This window comes from Psittacula echo (genome assembly GCF_963264785.1).
Source record: "Psittacula echo genome assembly, chromosome: 5".
Taxonomy (NCBI): domain Eukaryota; kingdom Metazoa; phylum Chordata; class Aves; order Psittaciformes; family Psittacidae; genus Psittacula; species Psittacula echo.
The window spans coordinates 87,510,850-87,529,574 of NC_137739.1; the positions used below are offsets into that span (position 1 = coordinate 87,510,850).

The window sequence follows — 18,725 nt, forward strand, 5'->3', positions numbered from 1 at the left end:
GTAGAAATTATTCCTCCCATTTTTTTCGCACTGCCTTCCAATGAATACTGATAGTAACATTTCTCTTTCTCAATGGTTCAACCATTGCCACATGTCAGAAACTTTTAAAGAGCTGGTTTAGGCTTGACTGATTTATTTGCAAGATGCTACATGATCTAAAGAATTGGAATTGCATCATTTACAGTTCTGTGTCAACCAAAAAGACTGCCCATTCTACGCAGGGCTATATGAAACTGCAGTGTGAGATTTCATCTCTCTTCATCCAACTGTTTTTGGGCTACTGTTACTTCACTGGGAAATAAGGAAGACAAAGCCCAGGTCTTCACACTTGCCATCGTGTTTGCAGTCTGAGATTTGTAGTGTGCTAAGAAAAAGAACCGTAAGCTGCAAAGCTTCATCATCACTTTATAGCACGCATCTCCAGTAAACTCCACTCCAGAGTCCTTTAAGGACAAACTCTTCAAAATAAAGTTCTGTATAAATTAAATGCTCCCTTTTTCCTGATGCAGAGGCCTATCAGATCATCTCTGTTTTGATCAGCTCTTGCCTAGGCTTCCTGCATGCCATCTGCTTGTGAAACAGGGAATGCAGTTGTAATTTCACCTCACCCTGTGGAGGAGCCTTGGTCAAGGACAGAGTTTGGCTTTCTTATCTTTCTGTCCTTCCTGAAGCTTGCAGCTTCAGCTGAGTTTTCTCTGTCCTTCTCAGAACTGGGAGCTCATCACAACAAGTGTTGTTATTTGAATTACAGTATGTGAAGAGTCTGTGAAACTCACTGTCACAAGATAGTTGAGACCTAGAACTTCTTAGGCTTCATGCAGGGACTAGTCTTTGCTGTAGACAATATTTGTGCTTATAAATATGCCAAATTTATAAACATAAAGAAGAAGTTTGGAGTAAGGTGGAAAAGTCATGGTTTGGTATTTAACTCAGTATCTGACATGGTTTATTGGTGGACTTGGCAGTCCTGGGGCAAAGGTTGGACTTGATGATCTTAAAGGTCTTTTCCAACATGGTTGATTCTATGATTCTATTGCATAAGAACAAGAGAATCAAGTTTATATCAATAAAGTTTATATCAAGATGAATATTTCATATATGTGGGCTTAGTTTTTTCTGGGTCACCTGCAAAATTGATGTGACTTTATAGGAACATAGCATTCCCTTCTCTTTGCCGTTTATTGCAGCTGAGAACTCTCATCGTTTTACTGCATAGCAGATCCTCTCTGAACATCAGAGATATATAGACTGTGGCTCTACAGGGCTAAGATATAAGTTAGGTTAATTATGTACACAGTGCCATTAGATGTAATTTAATTGACAGTGAAACTTGGTGTTAATAGTTGTTGTTGTTGTTATTGTTGTTATTAACCCCAAAATCTTTTGATGTTTGTTGTTGACTTAAGAAGGAATTCTTTGAAAAATGAGATGCCTGAATGACTGGAATATACGCAGGAAACTGAAAGGAATTGTATGCAAAGAATTGTCAATATGCAAGCTAAATTAACTGGAGGTAAGGAATGTTCCCTTAATGTGCTGTTTGTGTACGCTGATCTGGTGTTATAACAGTAGATAACAATGCTTTTAGTTAAAAATGTGACATAGATTTAGCATTTCAAAGACCAAGGACAACCTGAAGGTTTTGGGTAGTGATGAGACAATTAAGAGAGACCTCATGGAGAGGCTGGAGCATTCTGCTGCTTTCCCTATGCTAGTGCACAAGTTGGCTCTATGCCTTAAAGGCAGAAATTACAGTCGAATGAGAGATGTTTGTTAGCAAATACATTTAATAGCAGCTTTCGGCTCTTCACACAGGCTCCTTTACAGCTTTACATTTTGGTGCTGGATGACATGAAGCTCCACTCTACATCATATGCAGGATCTCCTAATGTTAATGACTGATTAAAGAATTACAGGATGCTGACAGTGCTTCAGTTTTCTACGACAGTCACTGGATATTTGCAGCAGCAGAGCTGCCCACAGCCTTCCTGAGCTTTCTCTTCTGTCTAATCCCCAGTGTTGACGCAGCAGTATGGATGTAAGTTAACAGCTTACCTTATCCAGTTCCTAATGCTCTATGAAGGTGCTCACTTAATAGTCCTTTCGGGATTTTTGGCATCTCTAACAGATAATCCGCTTAAGTTTTTCTATATATGCATATTTGTATTCAGTTGAAGTAGTCTAGAGCTCTCATGAGTAATTAGACCTTCTCAAGGCAGCTCAGAAAGGACAAGAAGGAATAGGGCTTTTATTCAAGGGTGTGTCAAAGTGTCTGGTGTGAACATGGAAAGGGAGGAAACTGTGGAAGGGTGTGTTTGGGTAAGGGGAGCCAACCAGCCTAGAATCACAGGGAGTGGCTTAGAGAGGGACTTTATAGCGGGCAGGCTGAGATGGTTCACTCTCTGCCTGGACACTGTGCTAAAACTTAGACTAGTGCGCCTCAGCACCAACTGCACATCTACCAGTACAGATGGCTCCACACACTGGCTCCACCAGAAAGGAGACACGACCCGTTTCAGCCTTTCTGCAGCTTTTCACTTGGGAAGAGATCAGGATCCACAATGGCCGTGGGCAAGGACAGGAGCAATGGCTGGTGATTGACAGGAAAGTGTATGATGTCAGCACGTTTTCCAAGCGACATCCTGGCGGCAGCCGAGTTATAAGCCACTATGCTGGGCAAGATGCCACGGTAAGGTCTAGGAGGGCAGAGGAGGAAGTTTGTGCCATTGTCAGGTTAGGAGGACATGGTGTTTCCATGGCATCTGCCAGTGGAGAGTGATCGTGGTAGTTGGCATTGTTCTTGGGGCATGGATTTGCCTAAAGCCAGGATCCAGGATTTTTTTCTAAGGTCTCTTGAATATTCCAGAGCTCATAATTATGTATATACGGTGAGAACTATACACACCTATAGAATTGTGTATATATGGTGAGAATTGTGTGTATATGGTGAGAATTATCTTCCTCTGTGGATTACTTTGTATATGCAGATGATATGCATTGCAGAACATTATGCTGATATCAAATGCTGAAGGATAGGTGTGTTGCAGATGATATTCCTTAAAGTTGGTCTCTCATAAGATAGGAATCAGGGCCTAAGAGCAGGGGGGAGAAAGGACAGGTTGCAGGACTGAAAGGCTTACGTTTCTGTGATACAAATTTGTGGTACTGATATTGTGGATAGGAAATGCTGCTTGAAAGGGTTCTGGCTCCTGTTTCTAAGGTGCAGTATTGAACCTTACAGCTTGACTTAGTTCTAGAATTCCTGGCAAGAGGGAGCTACATAAAAAATACACAAAACCCTGTAGGATAAGGGGCACAGAATCATAATGGAAATGTTTCCCCATTCCTCTGGGTCTGAACTCATTTGTCACTTCGACAAAGGGCTGCTAGGTATCTATAAAAAGCCCATCTGCCCAAAATGTCACCTTGCTCTGATTCCCTCTAGACTAACATACTCAAAGACAGATTGTCTCTAAACAAGAGACCCCAGAAGAATATCAGACTGCAGAAATCCTCTGTCTTCAAGGGACTTAATCCTGACCAGACATGTGCAGAATTTCTTTGTGTCATGATCACCCACATTGATTTTTAGAGCCAAAATCAGCCAGTACCTGGCTGCTTAGACAATGAGGATTCTGTTATATCTACTCTTTCTGGAGTATGCTCAGTTTTTTTAACTTTCTTTGGGAAAAATTCCCTGAGAACATGAAGTAAAGAAGAGGTTTGGTTTATCTAGAATCTCATCCTTTATTCCATAGTTTGTGTGTGATTTTGAAAGTGGTATTTCAAATGGTTCTTGGACAGACCCATTTTTGTGTCACTGGTGTTACCCTGTTCCCCAAACCATCAATCAGTCTGAAAACTCACAAGGAATTGTAAGAGATATACCCAGTTAGTCCTGCTGTGTGGGGAGCTTCAGTGTATATCTCACATGGTCCTAATGTAATGAGGATTTTAAAAGCATCATCTTAAGTATAGCAAAGACTCATTCATTGACGTGTTTTCCTGCTCCTGGGCCCCATCCATAGGGCAGGGCTGCTGGGTAGAGGCTTCTAGGGAAGGACTGTGCTGAAACAAGCAGATGAAAGAGTATGATTTCCTCTGCAAAGGGTTTTTCATCAAACACTTTCATGTTTATTACCAGCCTCTCCCAAGTACTCTTATGAAATCTGGTTTCTTGAAACTTCTCCAGCTTCCTTGGGCTGAGCTCCAGTTGATGGCAAAGAACTACAGGAGCAACCAAACGGACAAAAATGGACAAAGGAAACTGGATTATATATTATATACCAAAGACCCGGCATAAGGACTCAGCATATGGTGCTTCTCCTTTCTAAACCCTTTCTTTTGTGTCTTTCTTAGGACGCCTTTATAGCATTCCATAATGATAAGTCCCTGGTGAAAAGATACTTGAAATCACTGCTGATTGGGGAGCTGGCACCAGATCAACCCAGCTTTGAGTCTAATAAAAATGTGAGTGTCTCTAATAAAGAAGTGAGTGTCCTAAAATCCAGCAGTGGGAATGGCTTAGGGTTTGGTATTGGAGGAGAAGGAAAACAAAAGAGCTAGCAGTGTGCCTGACACTGTGCCATAGGCATGGAAGCATGCACTGTCCCACAACCACTGAATACACACCTGGGTGTGAGGAACGAGCCCCAGAGCCTCAGATTCTGCTCGGTTCTTCCCACTGCAATGTGTCAGTGTCAAAGCTTGTCAGTAACTTGTTTTCCAGTGCCAAAGCAAAACCAAGATCTGTTGATCTGATGCTCATTTTTATACAGAGAACCCTCTGAGAGAATATCTCCTGTGACTTCCATGTCTGCTTTGGGATTCTTGGGTCTGCCATGTTTCATTTTCAATGTAGTCAGTGCATTAATATGCACTTTTCCCACAGGAAGCACTTTTAGAGGATTTTCATGAGCTGCGCTGCTCTGTTGAGAAGATGGGACTTCTGAGGCCAAATTACACCTATTTCTTCCTGATTTTCCTTCACTTCCTGGTACTGGATGTTGCATCCTGGCTCGTGGTCTGGCACTTTGGAATATCCTTTGTGCCTTTCGTGGCTGGCATGGCGTTCTTCACCACTGCTCAGGTAAACTGCTGACAGTCATTCAACACTGCAGACCTGTCTGGCTCTCCTGGGTAGAAGATAATGAGATGCTGATATCCCAGTCATTGCTTTACATCCTCGTCTTAGATCCTGTTGTCTGGCTGAAGATAAGCATGTTCTACAGCACAGTTTTGGTTGCCTCCAGCAAATCCCATTTTGCTGAGAAGCTGCTCGCCAGGGTTGGTGGGGTGCTGTGAAGCTGGCATTTCATAAGATGGGATGAGCTGATCTCATCACTTACTCAAGCAAAAGAGGGAATATTTCATGCTCAGCTTCACTGTTTAATGTCTGATAGCGCTGGTGCTTGTTGGGTCCTTTGGGAGCCAGTTACACTCATTAGTCCTGAATAATAGAAGGATATGATACATGTGAGGGTTGGTGGAGGGAAGGAGGGAATAGGGGCTTTGTGACCCTTAGATGGGAAACATTGGAGGGCGAAGGGAGGAAGAAAGCAAGATTTTCTTAGTGGCACTGAAACCTTAGGTTTGCTCAGACACCTATGGACAAAGTGTGAAGTAACCCATCTTTTTTAAACTGTCTGTTCTAGTTGCCCAATATCTGCTAAGGCAGATACTCCTCAGAGAGCATTCTGGTATTTCCATAGGAAAAATTGGGTGTAATCAAGTTGTGGATTTGGAAATGCTTACATTATCTAGCTAGTTACTTGGAAATCATCAATTTGCAATGGAAGCAAAAGACTTCCATGGCATAACAAAGTAATTGCATTACAAATTAATTGTAATGCTATTTTGTTACTTTCCCCTCAACTGCTACAATAAAATCAGTATCTGGAATCTGAAATGTTGCACCAGGTGATCCTTGTGGTCTCTTCCCACCTGGCATTCTATGAGTCCATGGCGTTCTATGATGTTGAGCACCTTTAGGACAGTAGCCTGGAAGGAAGTTCTCAGCATCTAAGACAGCAGGTGGGGTTTCTTCCCCAAACCAGGAGGAAGATGCACTCATACTCCGAAGTTACAGAGACTCCCAAGGCAAATGAACGCAATGCCACTGTGAATCTTCTTCCCCAGTGACTGTTTTGTCTTCCAGATCCAGATGGCCTTCTTCCAGCATGATCTGGGGCACTGCTCTGTCTTCAGGAAGCCTAAATGGAATCGACTTCTGCAAATGGTGGTGATGAATTTTCTGAAGGTAGTTGCCTCATGGTGGGAATATTCTCTGGGGTTAATGTGGATTAAGCAATGAAAGGGAGTGTCCTTACATTCACATAATATTGCTTGCGAGGGAAGTGTAGTGCAGCTGTGAATAAGAGGTGGATAAATAGTAGTTGTTGATACTGTTCAAGTTTGAATCCCTGGTCTTCATGTCTTTGTGCAGGGGTTACCAGCCAGCTGGTGGAATCACCTACACAACCAGCACCATGCCAAACCCAACTGCTTCCGCAAAGACCCTGACCTCAATATGCACCCTCTCCTCTTCAGCCTGGGAAAGACACTCTCTGTGGAGGTGAGCATGGGCATGTTTGGAGAAGCAAAGTTTTTAATGACAGGAAGCTAGAGGGTGGGGTATAATAACAATCAGGTTGTGCCTTTCTGCATGAACTCGTAATTCCCAAGGTGTTCCAAGTCTGAGAGTCTCATTTACTGACTGGTTATTGTGATTCTTAGCCACTGTTCTGGTTTAAGCCTAGTTGGTAACTCAGAACCACACAGCCGTTCGCTTACTCTCCCCTTCCTCTCCCCTTCGGGCAGGATAGCGAGGAGAATAGAAAGAATGTAAACCCCAAGGGTTGAGAAAAGAGCAGTCCAATAACAAAAGTGTAATATAAAACTTCTACTACTAACAATAATGATAAGGGAAATAACTAGGGGAGAGAACATAAAACTGAAAAGGGAAAGGAAAAAACAATAAGCACAAGTGATGCCCGATACAATTGCTCACCACCTGCCGATGGATACCCAGCCCTACCTGAGCAGTGATCTGCCCTTCTGGGTGACTCCCCCCAGTTTCTATGCTGGGGATGATGTGCTGTGGTATGGAATACCCTTTTGGCTAGTTTGGGTCAAGTGTCCTGTCTCTGCTTCCTCCTGCCTTCCCTTGGCTCTCCTCACTGGCAAAGCATGAGACTGAAAAGTCCTTGATCAGGGTAAGGATTACTGAGCAACAACTGAAACATTGGTGTGTTACCAGCATTGTTCTCAGACTGAAACTGAAACACAGCACTGCACCATCAACTAGGACAGAGAAATATAACTGTTATAGCTGAACCCAGAACAGACACCAGCTCCTGAGAAGCAACGTCCTAAAATCAGTGCTTAAGTTCTTCATGTTGCTAGAAGAGCAAGGTAAGCACCTTGCAGGCAGCACAAGGAATGAGTCAGTACACTCACATTAGTGTTAGATGTTGTTAGGGATGCCATAGATAGTGAGTCAGATGTTTCCTCTGGGTCCTTTGGCTGTGGGAACTGTTTGGCACCTAAATCCTTCAGGACCAGTAGAGGTGCTATGCACAAAACACAAGCATAGGAAATGATTTCTTAATCACAAATTTTATGGCTTTCACAAAAATAAAAACCATAAACAGGCCCTCCCTGCATTCTTATGATTTCTGATTCCATCAGGATAGGCAGTCTCTTTTGCCTCTTCATTCCCTGGCAATTCTGTTTACTCTTGGGGTGATGAAATGGCCTGTTTGCTAGATAACCAGCCTCTTAAACTGACATCTCATTCTTCTTTAGCTGGTAATAAGCAAAGAAATCATATTATGCTATTTTTCCTTATGCCTCTCCAAGGTGTTTGGAAAATTCCAGTTCTGCTGTCTCAGAAAGACTCCTGTAAAGAAAGTTTGCACAAAATATTTATCCATAGAAAACTGTTAGCTGCAAGTGAGAAGGATTTTGTCCATGGTCTTCTGAAAGCTCTCTCATGGCTATATATGAGCATGAGAGTCTCGAGTGGCTACACTAGACTAAGTTTGATGGAAGTGAAAATATAGGAAATCAGTTCTCATGTCTTCCTGCTTTTTAAAAGAAAACAGGCACATTGTGGATCGACAAAGTAGATCTGAATGCTTTCATTTCATAGAATCATAGAATAGTTAAGGTTGGAAAGGATCTTAAGATCATTCAGTTCCAACCCCCCTGCCATGGGCCTCACACTAAACCACATCACCCAAGGCTCTGCCCAACCTGGCCTTGAACACTGCCAGGGATGAGCATTCACAACTCCCCTGGGCAACCCATTCCAGTGCCTCACCACCCTCACAGTAAAGAATTTCTTATATCTAACCTGAACTTCCCCTGTTTAAGTTTGAACCCGTTACCCCTTGTCCTATCACTACAGTCCCTAATGAAGAGTCCATCCCCAGCATCCTTATAGGCCCCCTTCAGATACTGGAAGGCTGCTCTGAGGTCTCCACGCAGCCTTCTCTTCTCCAGGCTGAACAGCCCAACTTTAGTCCAGTTCATTTGTTTTGTTTCAGTTTGACCCAGTGAAAACATCTTCAAGGTGTTCATGCTTTTATTTTCTCACTAATAGGGAAGCTCTGGAAATAGTTTGCTTTGCTTTCTTGTTATTTTGTCATTTGAAGAATCATAAGCACAAGATGTGCAGATGATGTTAAGAATCCTTTTGTACAAATAGTGAAAAGATAAACTGGGAAGAAAGAAAATCATTGTGCTTTTTGTAAATATTTCATCTCTTTGCTGCTTCATGTACTTGAAGGTAAAGTATTCAAGAAACTAAAAAGGCTGATGTCTTTATAGAGTGCTTGCTGCTTTGACATTGCAAAAATTATTGTGCATTCATTATAGGAGAGCATCCAAGTGCTTTTGTCATTTCTGACCACTATCTCCTCTATTACTCCAAAATTTGGAATGTCTGCATCCTATCTCATCTGATACAGCAATTCAGATGTAGCTTTCACAGCAAACACATCCTGCATTCATCACCCTCCAAGATTCCTATCTTACTCCTCATGTTAATAACCAGCTCCTCCCCAAGCGCTGACAGTCTCAGCTCTCTGCAGTAAATACATGGCTAGATGGGACTTTCATTACTTGGGAGCATTGTGAGTATGACTTGTAAGCATTTTTTTGTGATTTTTGAGCATTTTTGTATCCTGAGTTTTGGAGCCCTCCTAAAAAATGGCTCTGTTCTGACATAGACGTAACGTTGGTATCTAGATAGAGAGGCTGAAATGAAATCTGCTTCTCTCTCTTACTTTGGAACTTCAGCACCTGCTTTTCAAGAGGAGGGGTTGAAATAGAAAGATTAAGAGGTAGTTCTTGATGTGTTCATTAGACAGGAATAAGAAATGCCTCATGAAGGGTCTCAGGTTTCCAACTGGCCCATTCCAATGTCTTTTCATCTTTCAGCTTGGAAAAAAGAAGAAGAAGTTCATGCCTTACAATTATCAGCATATGTATTTCATATGTGAGTATCCCCATTTCCTTGCAGTGCTGTAGGAACTTTACCTAAATATCATGACTGCATCTCCTGCCTGAAATAAAGGTTTTAAAGATATTCCTGTTGAAGTCACAGCTCCCTGAAGTTTCCTTCACACCAAAGAAGGTTCACACGAGGAGTTATTGCCCCTTATGTCTCTCTTAAGATCATGTGGTGTTAGGCACCATATAGGAGTGAATCAAGTGTATGGATGAAAGGGCTGGGAAAGAAATGAAGTGGTGGCATGAAAAGAGAAAGAGAATATGCTGACACGTGAAAGTTGGTGTAAATGGAAGACAGCACTTTTATTGCCACTGGAAAGAGAATCTTTCTTCTTACAGAAGAATATTCTGGAAGATTTATGATGCAGTGAACTGATAACTCTCTCTCTGATTTCCTTCTTTCCTTCAGTATTGGCCCCACTTGCACTCGTACCCTTCTTCCAGCTGTCTATATTCTACTTTGCAATCAAGAGGAAAAAGTGGTTGGTAAGCACTACTTACACTGTCTAAAGGACATTCAAAAACTGCCTCCACTCTGTGGCTATATTAACCTTCATCTCAAGTGATTGGGGGGGTTAAGACAGAAAAGGCTGATCCTAGGCTTGCTGCAGCAGGAATGCAGTCAATGGGACTGGGGAGAATTTTGTAGAAGCTTTTTAGTCTTTTCATAGCTGAATAAATGTTAACAGAAGACTCAGACCTAGTCTCAAAACAGGGCTGTGTGTGGGTCTTTAACAAGTGAAGGTAAAGTGAGTGCTGTGGGGGTGTTTCAGGGATACAGTCAACTTGAGACAGAATGATGGCATGGAGCCTCCTCTTGATAAATAAGAGATCAGTAACTAAGAACATTTTTAATGCTGGAGTTCAAGTAAAGGGGAGAGGAGGGAATAGAGGGGGTTCATCAACAAAGCCTTATTTTCATCTTGTTTTGTTGTACAGGACCTCTTCTTGATTGTGGCTTTCAACATCCGAGTCTGTCTCATGTACATTCCTTTAATGGGATTTAACAACTTCATGATCTACTACTGGCTGTCCAGGTAACACACAGCGTATGCAGAGTCCCTGTGACTAATATTTGGAAACAACATTGAGTTTCAGTGAAAATAAATGAAAACTAGTCATATTCATTACAATATTCTCAGAAATAACTAGTCAGCCAAGAAGAAACAGTGAAATTCAGGGTAGGGCTGGTGGCTGCTCAGGGACATCTGCAGCTACAAATTGAGTGGTTCTCAAAAGGAATTCCAAAATGTAGGAGGCAAAAGGGTGACAGAGAAAATCCTAAATTATGTAGAAGTGCTCTTGCACTAAAGATGAGATTCAGGAAGATGTTTTAATGTTAAATTTGGATGGGATTAGAGCTTGATAAGTGTATCTGTGTTTATCTGTGCAGGTACCTGGAGAGTACCTGGTTTATTTGGGTGTCACAGATGAATCACATTCCAATGCACATTGATTACGATACAAACAAGGACTGGGTGTCTACTCAGGTGAGAATCTCTTCTGTCTGGAAAGGGTCTGTAATTTGGAATTGCAGGGCAACATTCTTATTCTCATAGCCGTAATGCTGTGTTAATGAGGTTTGTCCTTGCCGTTTAACAAATAGGCATTTCTGTAGTAGTCAAACCAGTTGAAGTTTAGTTGTAAATAGGACATTTAGAGTAAAAAAATCCTCATTTTTCACTGAAATATTTTCAAGTATTTTTCACAATGCTTTTCCCATCCTATTATGAAAAAGAATTGATGATATAACAGTTGATCTCCTTTTTAGACCAACTAAAAAGAAGTAAAATGGGACTCAATACCTTTAAGTTTCACCCTACACTTTACAGGTTTACTGCAGATGAGGTAAATCTGACAATATTTAGGTCTTGTAAAAATTAATATGTAGATGCAACTTTACTCACGTCTGCTGCCTCCAGCGGTATAATCCCACATAGTGGTTCTAGGCATTTTTTCTTACATTAAGGGGAAAAAAACAGAGGAACTTGGTATTCTTCTGACCGAATTTGGATGTCTGTATCTGAACAACTGCTACATTCTTTGAATTGAAAGAGCCATTTCTAGAGCATGATTGACCATACTCTAAAATACACATCTAAAGTAGGTCAGATGAATGGCAACTGGTTTTCTCCACTGACTGTAAGGTGATGAGCTCAGGTGCAGATTTCAGACTAAAGGTGTCTGAATTTGGTGAGATAAAACCTCTGTACACAAACCTTTGCCCTCATCCTTTTGTGTCTGACACCACTTGTAGTAGTTGGAGGAGGCCAGAAAATGGTTTTTGTTTCTCAACTGGGCATCTTTTCTTTCCATTCTTTCCATCCAAGTGAAAGATGTGAGAACCTCTTAAAAGAATCACAGTTGGGGTTGTGTGCATGACAGTCAAGTTGTTCTTTCTGAACAAAGAGCTATTTAAATTGACCTATATCCCAACAACCCATTTAAATCTAGACTTTGATTAATTTGTCAGTGTAATCATGGCTATAACCCCTGACTCTAACTTGCTCTTTATGTTAGATAGGGGTGGGTAATAATTACTGGGGTTTGGTTATCAGACTTGCAGAAAAATTAGATCTAAATCATGTATTTCTTTGGTCTCTTTTCCTCCCAGCTCCATGCAACGTGCAACGTGAACCAATCTTTGTTCAATGACTGGTTCACTGGGCACCTCAACTTTCAAATTGAGCACCAGTGAGTATGATTATGGGGAGAAGAGTGGCAGTGATGTGGGCACTTATAAGACAGAAAGGCCATGTAGTCTCACATTAAACCATCTCAGGAGACCCTTTGCTCTCTTTCTGGGAGAGGGCAGGGAATTACTTTGGACAGAGGGAACAGAGAGTGATGCAAGCCAAGTCTTACACTAACTACCTCTCCTTCAATTCTGCAGCCTTTTCCCCACAATGCCTCGACACAACTACTGCAAAGTAGCTCCTCTGGTGAAAGCCCTTTGTGATAAGCATGGCATTGAGTATAAAAGCAAGACTTTACTGACAGCGTTTTCGGATATTTTGCAGTAAGTATCACTTAGCAAGATAGTTTTGCGTTGTAATTGCTTGCAAGGAAGAGACACAGGCAACTACTTCAAATCTATTTCCATGGCGAGACCAAACCTGGAGTTTATTTCAGTTTTTTTAAAGGCACTTTAATTTTTAATTAATTTTTAATTAATTAATTTTTAAAAATTTACAAAGCTTTAAAAATTTGTTTTCTCTTATTTAATCCTCTCAACATTTTCCCTGCACACAGACTGCTATGAGATATCCATGCAGGCTTTAATCCATTTTTTCCATTTACTTAATTTTCTTTCTAAATTGCATCCCATGAGTTGAATATTGTCTCCTCATAAGTGATTTTTTGCTTTCTTTTCCTGCAGTTCACTGAAGGATTCTGGAGAGCACTGGCTTGAAGCTTATTTGCATGGATAGAAACTGGCAACTCTCAATTGGAACCTCTTCACCAGGGAACTGCTGCAGAGTCAGCACAGACCAGCAGTGTGTGTGTGTCTTCTGGCATAGAAACTTGGGAGCTGGGCAAAGCTAACTGCAGTAAGAATGAGTGATAAAGTGGTTTCAAGAGACATTTTTTCTTGTCCTCAACTATGGACCTCTATTTTTCCTGTTCTAAAACTCAGAACATAGGGCCATGATGAACTGGGCCTTTAAACTGGGGAGAAGTGGCTCTGGAATCAGCTCACTCAGTTGACTTCATTGGAGGTGTCAGCTCATTGCTTATGGAAATGTTTGAACAACATAAAAGAGTTTGAAAAAGTGAACAACGAGACCCACCTACAATCTGTTGAGCAACTTAAAAGTATTATGAACTACAGACAACAACAGCCTTCTTTTATCAAGCCCAATGCGCAAAGCAGGAGAAATTTGGACATTTCATTTTTGCCTTTGTTTTTTAAGAACACCTCCATTTATTCTTTCTTTTTATGTTGGTTTATGTGTAGGTGCAGGTACTCATAACACTGTTCTGGCTATTTCCTAATAATAGATGTCCTTGAAGAGGATCCTGATTTAAAAAGTAGTTATTAAAAAACTGCTTTTAATGCAATTTGGAAATCCCTTCTAAACAGTACCTGGAACAATTCTGTGTTTCCACATCCAAGGGTGGTTACAATGGTGTTATCCACAATTATGAGCAACAGCGCTAACAATTTATGAGTATTTGTGTGATGGTACTATCTTAAGTACTAATGCATGGATTCCACTGCACGCTGTGTTTGGAAATACCTGAAGACATTCCTAAATAGAAGTCTTGGTGAAGATTAAGGATTAAGGATTCCTACTTTTTTTACTGGTGAGACTTGAAAGCTGTGCTATTAGATCCTGAGTCCTACTGAAATCCTCTAAATACAAGACTGACACAAAATGGTTCTTTCTGGTGTCAGTCTCACAAACCAGACTGATTATTTGTTACATTTACTTGTCATTCGACTCCTGTGAATGTAGTAATTGCAACCTCATTTGAATGAAAATGTTTCTGTCCTTTTAACTGGTTCAACAGGCTCTGTGTGAATATTCATTTCTTTATTTCATAAATCTTATTACAATTTCATCAGCGACTGTACTGACAGGACAAGGGGTAATGGGTTCAGACTTAAACAGGTGAAGTTTAGGTTGGATATAAGGAAGAAATTCTTTACTGTGAGGGTGGTGAGGCACTGGAATGGGTTGCTTAGGGAGGTTGTGAATGCTCCATTCTTGGCGGTGTTCAAGGCCAGGTTGGATGAGGCCTTGGGTGACATGGTTTAGTGTGGGGTGTCCCTGCCCATGGCAGGGGGGTTGGAACTGGATGATCTTAAGGTCCTTTCCAACCCTAACTATTCTATGATTCTATGATTTACCTTTATCAAATTCTAACATGGTTCATAAACTTCAGGGTGTCAGGGTAGGTCCTGGTGGGAAGTTGGTAAGCCACTTTTGCACTTGCACTGATACCAAGGCCTCAATAGTCTGATCTTAAAGAGTAATAATAGGAAACTACAGACCAGGAGGTGGTTGGTGGCAGCCAACATGGCTTCACTAAGTGCAAATCCTGCCTGACCAATTTGGTGGCCTTCAGTGATGGGGCTATGGAACTGACGGAGAGGGACAAAGCAGCTGATGTCATCTACTTGGACTTGCGCAAAGTGTGACAGGCCTCTTCATCAGGAAAAAGGGACCATTTAGTTTATCTAGAATAACTTTATTTATGAAGGTTTTCTGTCTCCTTTTTGAGGAATTGCTATCAAAGGATATGCCCCAGGCACACACTGCAGTCTGAGAAGCACCATGACGGGTCTCTGGTACAAGGAAGAAGCAGTTTAAAATCAGGATGGTGCCTCTCCTGTCCCTACTTCTCCACTCATTACTGCACAGAGAATTAAGTAACAGCGTGCCTTGAATACATGAGAGGGTGAACAGTTGTGTGCAATATGAAGTGGTAACTTTCATAATGCTGTTGCAAGAGCTAGTTGGAAGCATCTACTATGGTGTATGATGTCCTCTGTTACACAGTGCTGGCAGAGTCAACTACAAGTTAGGCTCTGCAGGTACAAGTTAGAGTCTGAATGAAGCCAACGAGCTAATTCCCTGCTTCTCAATGATGTGTTTGGTGCTGAATGTGCCAACTTTGCCTTGCAGCATCTCCAAGAGCCAGGAATGGGCTCTTTAACAGTGTGCTGTGGTTGCCTACACACAGGGGGTAAAATGGGAAAGAGGCCAGTGTGGTGATTCTATGTTAACATGCTACGCCATGCAAGGCAGGCACTCCTTTAGGACTGGCAGTGCTATTGTATTGAAAATGTGTACAGGGGAATTCCTAAATGCACTTCTATGAGAACAGTGTAATGTGTGTGTTTAATGTATGTAACTACAACCAGAACTAAAGATAAAGTGATATGGTCTCTAAGAGCTGCAAGTGTAGGAAGCTTTTATATCCTCAACCCTTTAGTGACAACTTGGGAAATTATTTAAATAGCAATAAAATGTAAATGAATTTGTTTGGCTCTTGCAAACTAAAACCTACTTTCACCACTGGGATTTTGCATGGCAAGGAAACCAACAAGTAGTGCTAAAGGTGAATAAATAGTCACTGCTTGTGTTTCAAAAGATTCCTGTATGCTTGAATACTCTGGTTTTCATATGGAGAAATATTCTGCCCTCAAAACTCCATCTGGGAGGGAGAAATAATCAGAGATGATCTTTCCTCATGACAGAACCAAAAAGGTTACTAACTTACAGCAGTACGTGAGCCTTTCTGAAGTCTTAATCAGCAGAACATTTACAGCTGATAACCAGCCTCATGAACTTCTGCTGCTTTCAGTTAGACACAGAGGAATGTATGTCTGTATATTCCTCATCTCCTCTATGGATTGGAGATTTCTGTTGTGGCAGCTTTGTGTCAGAATACAAATTATGTCACTTTGCTTCAATATTCTTTTTTGACGAGTTGTGAAGGATTTCCTCGTTTAGAACCTTCGTCCCTTAAGGGTATTTAGATCTCGCCAGAGAGATGGCATGCCTGTAATGGCTGAGAATACCTGAGCAAAAATGAGAATCAAGTGAAATAATCCGGATACAGGGGAGATTTAGGTTGGATATTAGGCAGAAATTCTTCCCTGTACGGGGTGGTGAGGCCCTGGCACAAAGAAGCTGTGGCTGCCCCATCCCTGGCAGTGTTCAAGGCCAGGTTGGACAGGGCTTGCTCTAGTGGACCTGGTCTAGTGGAAGGTGTCTGTGCTCATGGCAGGGGGTTGGAACCGGATGAGCTTTAATGTCCCTTCCAACCCAGACCATCCTGTGATTCTACGATTTGATTGGCTACTAAACTGATTCTAGTAACATATGCTCTGAAGAAGCTTTTTGAGTTTTTGGTTTGGTTTGGTTTTATTACATATAATACCCAAGAAATCTAACATGAATATCCAGAATCGCCAGTTCAAACTCCAGCGTGAATTAATCTTAGATGTGTTTTATAAGCCTAGTTTGCTATGGAAACCATCCCTGTATGCTGCCTTCTTTCGCATATAGGATCGTGCTTGCTGGTCTCTATCAAACTTGTCAGGAGAACAGCAGCGCCAACAGTTACTGTCTGAAAAGATGTGTGGGAAGTGTCAACTGAGCACAAGAGACGTGTAAATCCTCGTGTAAGGAAAAGCAGCATCAGGAACTTTGTTTTTTATATGAGGTGGTGTCACAGGGTTGCTCAGATTGATTTTCTAAGTGCTCATTTGTGGCAGCAGCTTCACTCTGCTTTGGTTTAAGTATCCAGGGTAAAGCATGTTATGTATTTCAGAGTTACCTATTTATCTCTGCACACTTCTTGTGCCAAAAAGATGGTGTGCTGATGCGTGCAGTTTTGTACCTGCACAGTATGGGGAACACTGAGTAAGAGCAAGCTAATTATGCAAAGCCTATATACACTGCAAGGATTGCTGCATACACAATCTACATGACCTTAATTTTCACTCTGACTCAGAATTCCATTTTAGCACCCAGAACTGTGCGTGGCTGTTGTATACCATTTGGTATGTAGCTGGGGACTGCTTACATGGGCATTTCTACCTCTTTACAAACTGTTGTACCAGTGTTGCGCCAACAGATTAAGGCTGCAATTATCAGTGTCTATGGGCTATCTAAAACAACAGCTAGGCATGAGGTAGCAGAAGAGAGCCTGTGTTAGGTCAGAGCAGTAGTCCAGCCAGCCCAGTGTCCAAAAGTGGATGCCTGAAGGAGGATATAAAACCAGATTCAATAGGGATTAACTACAACATCTAATTTATTATCATATATGGGCTGAATATGCAGTGACTTATCCAATGTGGGAAAGAAAATAATGGCAGCTCTGGCTACTGCGACTATTGCTGGCAGTGATTTAAAGGGTAGTTCTTCTCGGGAATTATTCATTCCACTTCCACAGACATAGTAGGACCATTGAAATCCCACCCTCATACTAAATGTCCCAAGTACTAATCTAACCCTCTTCTATTCCTCTTGAATTATTAAATAGCCTGAGAGAATGGCTTGTTGCACGCGCTCTTTCTAAAAAAAGTCAATATGAGTTTTACTCTAAAAATCACAAAGAGAAGCTTTATTGATATTCTTCTCATTTCTTTTTTTCCTGTATTTATTTTATTATATTGTTATCACTACTTTCTGTTTCTGCTGTTATTGATTGATACCTGTACATCTCCTTGGTCTTTCATACATCCTCCATTTGTTTTCTCTGTAATTCAATGTTAATTTCTCCTCATTTACAGTTTACCTTTCCCACTCCTACCATCTTCATTTGGTTGGCTCTCTCAAAACCAATAACATTATTGGAGAGCTACTGTGCCTCCACTGAGGTGCTCATGACACTTTCCACTAGTAGAAGTTGTCCTTGACCATAGGCATGGAGAGGCCAGGTCCTTCTGGGAGCCAAACAACTACATACCAGGTACAGAGCTGCTAAGAGTGAGTTCTGGTGTCTCTCCACCCTCACAGGTCAGAACTTATTCCTAATTTCTAATCTAATATCAAATCTGCTTCTTGAGGAGGAGAAAAGTTTGCAAGGCCCAAAGAGGTCCATATGGTATGACAGAATTAGGTAAATTTCATTCCTTTTCTGGATATAGAAACAGCACAAATGTACTTCATCGCCTGATAACCAGTGTAGATGCTCACAGGTCCTTGGACTCACCAGGAAGTAAGCATTTAGCTATAAATAGATATATAGGATGTGGTGCAAGGCCAGACTACAAGGTCACATAGGAAAAGGCGGTCGACTTCGCACCTCAAGACTGCCTCTGATAAGAAAGAAAGAAAGGTCATTGTCGTAGGCGATTCCCTTCTGAGAGGAACAGAGGGCCCGATATGCAGAGTTGACCCTCATCATAGGGAAGTGTATAGTCTGCCTGGAGCCCGGATCAGGGATATCACCAGGGCGCTCCCCAGCCTGGTGCACCCGACAGACTACTACCCGCTGCTGGTCTTCCAGACAGGTGGGGGGGAAGCTGCTTCCCGCAGTCTGAGGGGGATGAAGAAAGACTACAGGGCCTTGGGGCGGATGGTGAAAGAGTCTGGGGCTCAAGTGATCTTCTCCTCAGTTCTTCCATCTTCCGGTGATGATGTGGGACTGAATGGGAAAATTCAGTCCATAAACAATTGGCTACAAGACTGGTGCTTTAGGCAGGGCTTTGGGTTCTTTGATAACAGCTGGTTTTATAAGGCTCCAGT

General features: G+C 41.7%; 1 protein-coding gene across 1 annotated transcript; it reads left to right on the plus strand.

The window, feature by feature from the left end:
• Positions 1–2,470: 2,470 nt before the first annotated feature.
• Positions 2,471–12,947, plus strand: LOC308221560 (acyl-CoA (8-3)-desaturase-like; the record flags this gene model as incomplete). Its single annotated transcript, XM_080618688.1, has 12 exons — positions 2,471–2,689; positions 4,360–4,470; positions 4,892–5,089; positions 6,158–6,259; positions 6,446–6,574; positions 9,445–9,502; positions 9,926–10,002; positions 10,456–10,553; positions 10,910–11,006; positions 12,131–12,210; positions 12,410–12,535; positions 12,896–12,947. The coding sequence occupies 12 exons, from the start codon at positions 2,471–2,473 to the stop codon at positions 12,945–12,947; spliced, it is 1,347 nt and encodes a 448-aa protein (XP_080474814.1).
• Between the last annotated feature and the right edge of the window lie 5,778 nt (positions 12,948–18,725).